This window comes from Mus pahari, chromosome 3, assembly GCF_900095145.1.
Source record: "Mus pahari chromosome 3, PAHARI_EIJ_v1.1, whole genome shotgun sequence".
NCBI classification, from domain to species: domain Eukaryota; kingdom Metazoa; phylum Chordata; class Mammalia; order Rodentia; family Muridae; genus Mus; species Mus pahari.
The window spans coordinates 87891638-87897637 of record NC_034592.1 but is presented as its reverse complement, the minus strand read 5'-3'; the positions used below and the strand labels follow the sequence as shown (position 1 = coordinate 87897637).

The 6000-nt window shown below is 48.1% G+C and overlaps 1 protein-coding gene across 2 annotated transcripts in view; it reads left to right on the top strand.

Annotated features, from left to right (window-relative positions):
- The first annotated feature begins 1776 nt into the window (after window positions 1-1776).
- Window positions 1777-6000, top strand: part of Caprin1 (cell cycle associated protein 1) — a 36114-nt gene continuing 31890 nt past the window's right edge. Inside the window, exons 1-2 of one of the 2 annotated variants that reach the window (XM_021194111.2) lie at window positions 1777-2000; window positions 2523-2732. In XM_021194111.2, the coding sequence (XP_021049770.1) occupies window positions 2523-2732 (210 nt within the window). In that variant the 5' untranslated portion in view covers window positions 1777-2000. Of the gene's footprint in view, window positions 2001-2394; window positions 2733-6000 lie in introns of those variants that run through there. The other variant, XM_021194112.1, reaches the window with a different exon arrangement.

Below are 6000 nucleotides of genomic sequence, written 5' to 3'. Positions count from 1 at the left end.
CCATTCCTTGGTCTCTTGGCTTCTGATTTTACTCTAGCCTCTCATCTCTAGTACACATTTCTTGACAACTCTTTATATAGCAGTAAGGGTGGTTTTAAAATTTTACTTTTTGATCCTAGCAACCACATGGTGGCTCACAACCATCTGTAATGAGATCTTCTGGTGTGTGTCTGAAGACAGCTACAGTGTACTTACATATAATAGTGAATTAAAAAATTTTTTTTTTTACTTTTTGGCTTTCTGAGACAGGGTTTCTCTGTGTAATAGCCCTGGCTGCCCTGGAACTCTGTGTAGACCAGGCTCGCCTAAGACTCAGAGATCCATTTGCCTCTGCCTCCCAAGTGCAGGGATTAAAGGCGTGCACCACCACTGCCTGGTTTATGGCTTTCTTTCTTACTCCTTCTTGTAGCTACTGTGAAACACATTAAGATTTTGCCATATTCTCATATGTCACTCTTGGTCAGTCTGGCACTTACTAGGTAGACGAGGCTAGTAGTCTTGAGCTAAGAGGCCTGCCTGTCTGCCTCTCCAGTGGCTGGATTAAAGGCAGGAGTACTAACTGAGCTCCTCTCAGATCTTGCTCAATAGTGTTTCTTTCACTAGAAAGGTCCCCCTCTAAGCTTTCTCTGCTTCCTCCAGTCCTGGCTCAGAAGTACCCAGGAAGGTTTTCACTCCCCACCACCTTTTTCTTCTTCCTTTGGTTTCCCTGTTATTTTTGTGCACTCCACCCAATACAAACTCCATTGGGGGGGGGGAGCTGTTTTGTTCACCATCTCTAGCACTGCAGATTTCCTAGCATGCCATAATGGGCTCGATAAATACTTAAAAGCACAGATTACAGACTTTACAGTTAACTGAAGTATCTCAAGTCCACGGGGTGCTGCTGTATCTCCAGGCTCCCTCAGGACATACTGGTGCCAGCGAGTATTATTCATTTTAATTCTTTGATAGAACCCTCTTCTAAATTTCCTTTTCATGGATTTTAAATTATAAATTGGTCATTTACTGTTCTCATACATCATGTTGCTGAATTTTCCACGGATCATATTCCTTTTAGTACCTTTCTTTAGATCATTTTTTTTTTCCTTTTACTTGTTATCCACCCACTTTGACCCCCCTCCCAGAATAATTAATTCTCCTGGACAAAAAAGGTCCCCCCGCCCCCCCCCCCGCATCTAGCATAGTCTTTAAAGTTTGGGGTAAAATCTTAAACAAATCGGATAAAAATAAGTAATTCATGATAGGGCGTACTTATCTATCTCAGAGTAGGAGAAGACAGGTTTTAACATGACTGGGGTAATTAAGGAGATCAAAAAGCCATGAAGGATGTTCATTCTCCATGCCTAGGTTATTGTATAATTATGTGGCAAGTTATCTTTTCTCAGACCTTTTAGGGTGAGTTTGCACGCTCTGCATACAGAAGGAATTCTAGAAGCTGGGATTGCACCACCCACCCCACGCACCCCTTACTTGCAGAAACCTTTGCCCCTCCAACCCCCACTCCCACCAAATAAGGGCTCTACAAGGGGCAGTCCTCAGCTCCGGAGCCTGCGGCTTGACACCCATTGTCCCCGTTAGGATGTCAAGAGATTTCGCCTGAAAGACCCCAGCTTAGGTTTCAGTCAAAACTCAAGAGTATGGGGCAGCGGCCTCCGTGGGGGTACTTTCCAGATCTGCAAAGGGACAGTAACCAGGCGCAGAGGACAAGGCCGGAGGGGAGGCGCGGTCCGGTGACCTTTTTCGACAGGCATTCCCGTCGGGCAGCCTCACCGGCTTGAAGGCCCTCGCTCCCTATTGCTCCCGCCCCCCCTCGTTGCAGAGCGCTGGCTGGCTAAGTCCCTCCCGCGCCGGCTCTTGTCCCACTAGGAGCAGCTCAGTGCAGCGGGGACAGGGCGAAGCGGTCTGCGCCCACGGAGCGCACGTCTCTGTTCGCAACGCAGCGCCACCCTTGCCCCCCTCGGCTGCCCACTCCAGACGTCCAGCGGCTCCGCGCGCGCACGGTGAGCGCCATCCCGGATCAAAGGCGCCGAAGGGGAAGAAGGCCGCTGTACCTGGGTGTCCTTTTCTACCTTCGGAGCGGTCCGAGCGGCTGGGAGGGCTCGCTCAGGGCCTCCCCACCCCCACCCCGGTCACTCCAAGTGCCCTTCTCCACCCCTGGCCCTGACCTCTGTCCCTCTCGTTCTCGCCAGGCAACGGGTGCCGCTTGCCCCGATGGGGACCGTTGCCCTGGCGGTTGGCGGCGGCCGTGCCAGGCCCCGCCCCCGGCGCGAGCTCGGTGCCCCGGGGCGGGCGGGGAGGGGGGAGGGGCGGGCAGCCCGGCGCCCCGCTGGCGGGTCGCGCGCGTGCCCGCGTGCCCCTTCCTGCCGGCGGCGCGCGCCGCCCCCTCCCCCCACCACGCGCGCGCGCAGCCGCCCGCCCGCCCGCTGCGCGTTTTGTCCCGCGTCTCTCCCCGTCCGTCTCCTGACTTGCTGCTCTTGTCCTTCCCTCCCGCTTTTTTCCTCTCCTCTCTTCTCGGTCTAAAGATGCCCTCGGCCACCAGCCACAGCGGAAGCGGCAGCAAATCGTCGGGACCGCCGCCGCCGTCCGGTTCCTCCGGGAGTGAGGCGGCGGCCGGGGCAGCTGCGCCGGCTTCTCAGCATCCGGCAACCGGCACCGGCGCGGTCCAGACCGAGGCCATGAAGCAGATTCTCGGCGTAATCGACAAGAAACTTCGGAATCTGGAGAAGAAAAAGGTGCGAGGAGACAGTGGAGAGGGAGGGCTCGTGGCTCCGGCCCTGCTCCGGTCCCGGCGGTGGATGGAGCTTCTTGCCCAGGAAACGGGCGCCTCGGGGAGGTGCCTGTCACCTGACCCCAACGCGGCGATGCCTCTAGGCCTCGGTTACTCACATCAGGCCGAGCGGGGCCTTTCCGCCTGGTGACCGGTTGCCTGGGTGGTGGGGCCCGTTGCTGGATATGCTCCCAAACTGAGGCCGGACTTTTGAAGGAGGCCACGGGGAGGAAACATAGTGTGCCCGACCCGATTGCTTGTGGAGTTGAGCGGCCCATGCCTTGTAACTGTGGCGTTTGCCTCTGGTACCTAGGCTGGGGGCTGGTGGGACGGCTCTGGCCCCTCTTCCCAAGAAAAGATAAGTGTCTAGACCTGAACTAGGGATGCAGTCCCGTCAAGTCCTGGATAAGCGGGCTTTTGCTTGGGTACCTCCGCCCCCTTCCGATGGACTCCCTACGTTTCCCCCTTTGTTTCGATTGTCTGGGTGCCTGGAACCTCACGCCCAGCCTAGTCACGAGGTAGTTTTTAAATGAGTGGGTTTTTTTTTTTTTTTTGTTTTGCCATGACCTTTTCTTTTTAATTTATTTTTTTTTTACCGCTTCAGCATTCTAAAGGGGGGGATTTCTTCGATCCTTCGGAAGTGGGTCTAGATTAGACTGGAGACTGCCTCTGGGTCTCTGGGCACATGGAGTGTCTAACATGGCGGCGGCTGCGGGAGAGGGAAGCGCTGTACAGGAGCTGCATTGTGAGCACAAAGCGAAAGCAGAGGGGGAGGGCAGAGACCAGGCTGCAGCCCCGCCTAGCCCCCCCTCCCAAAAAAAGTCGAGCCACACCCACACTGTTTTTGGCTTTAATATTTAGCCATTCTGGACCATACTGTTAGATTACTTAAACCGGCTTTTTTGTTTTATGCGTTTAGTGTAGGACGGTATACCAACACAGTTTAGAGGAAGAGACTGGGTAGAAGTAAATTTCTACCCTGATTAAGAAAAGTAGTGGAAAGGGACAAACATGGGGTGGTAGAGTGAAAACGGAGGCAATTTACCTGGAACTGTTATTCTAACTTGCCCTTTTACATTAAGTATAATGTAACTTCTGATAACTTATGCCTGCCAGGGCATATTTTACAATTTTGAAAAACTCCCATGAAGACATTTGTTTAACTAGTTTAACTAGTTATTGGATATTAGTGAGATAGGATACTGGCTAAAAATCTGAGCTGTAGGAAGTAAGTTGGAAAAATCCAGGCTATTTACATCTTAATCTTGGTAGTTTATCTACTGATTTCCCATTTTTAGTGAGTTTGAAACATTCACCTTTGTACTTTTCTGTCTCAGTGTTGAAGAGTGGCCATATTACTATAATTTTTCAGACTTTATTTGAAATTGAGAATATACATTAACAAGATATCAAGCTTTAGTTATTTTGATAAGAATTTTAATGTATTTATTAAATAGTGAAAAGAGGAAAATATTAAGTGAAAGCATTGTAAGCTACATTCAAATATGGAATTTCATGCCAGCATTTTCTGATACTTGCTGTGTGTTTGGGACCCTGTGTGAAATTGAGTTTAACTTGGGTATCTGTAAATTTTCCTAATGCAATAAGCAATGTTGTTAGGCTGTTGCTCCAAATGGTTTAATTTTTGGAGTTTCTGGGAACTCAGTTTCTTGTAGAATAGGATCCAACATGAGCTTTAATGATTTGAGGTATCGATGTTAGTGGTTGCAAAATCTTCAAATATGTTTATTAAAGAACAGTGTTGAGTAGCAGTCATTGTATTTGTGAGGTGACAGATTGAAATGTTTAAGGGCATTTTAAAACAAGACACAGAAATTGAGGTTATCCCCATGGAGACTTGAACCATAACTGGCCACTTGTTCTCTCTAGCTATATAGGTAAGAGTAATGTTATCACCTGGGCCATGGTGGTGCACTCCTTTAGTTCCAGCATTCAGGTGGATCTTCAGTGTGAGGCCAGCCTGGTTTACTGCCAGGACTACTTGGAGAAACATTTTTTTCCAAAAACTGGGGGAGTAGAAGAAGATTCATGATTGATAAGAAGATTGACTCAGATAATAGTATCTTATGATGTAACAAACACTTTTACATGAAAATGTTTTCATCATTTCTGTTGTCAGTGTTTTGGTTGCTGAAGAACAGTGAGAAGATGAGGTTATAAACACAGGCTGGGCTGGGCTACTCCCTCATTAGACTGCTGATAGTGGATTTTTTTTTTTTTTTCCTCTCTCAAGACAGGGTTTCTCTGTGTAGCCCTGGCTGTCCTGGAGCTCACTCTGTAGACCAGGCTGGCCTTGAATTCAGAAATCCACCTGCCTCTGCCTCCAGAGTGCTGGGATTAAAGGCGTGCACCACCACGCCCAGTGATACTGGATCTTCATGCCTGTTACAGCTACAGTTACTTTGGAGATGCTCAAGGCATTGGATTTTGCATTAATATGAGCACATCAGGCTTTTACTTTTCTATTACTGGATGATTTGCCCTATGAGAGGTTTTCAGTAGGACTGAGCATTTGTGAAGTACCTTAAAAGGATTTGTTCTATGAATCAGTTTTAATACTTCTTTAGAAACTCCAATGCAATGGTCATATTTGATTCTTACCTATTCATACTACAGCCTGCTAGGCCAAGAAGGCATCCTCACAAAGGTTACCAGTAGCTAATGTAGTATACCACTTTAAGGCAGAGACCCAATACAGTTGTATTTCATTTAAGAAAACGGTTTTTTATTCATTTGTTTTCTTTCTTTCTTTTTTTTTTTCCGAGACAGGGTTTCTCTGTATAGCTCTGGCTGTCCTGGAACTCACTCTGTAGACCAGGCTGGCTTCAAACTCAGAAATCCACCTGCCTCTGCCTCCCAAGTGCTGGGATTAAAGGCGCCACCACTGCCTGGCTTTATTCATTTGTTAATTTCTGCAGTAAGAATGCAAACTTCCCATTGGTCGGGTTCACAGAATGATCAAATATCCTGCAACAGAAATATATATATATGGCTTGGTTGTTTTTTGAAGTTTAGGCTATAGAAAATCAGTTGTAAATGTTAGCGCCTTATTTAGCAATTAAAATACAAATAATACTGAGTTGAAGGACTTTACCTAGTTTTCTTTCAGCAGTACTTTCAGTACAGAACAGGGCTTTAGGCTATGTAAGATATTTGGAAGCAGTCTGAATTTAAGAGATACTTATTTGAAAGTGCAAGATATAGTCAGTTTT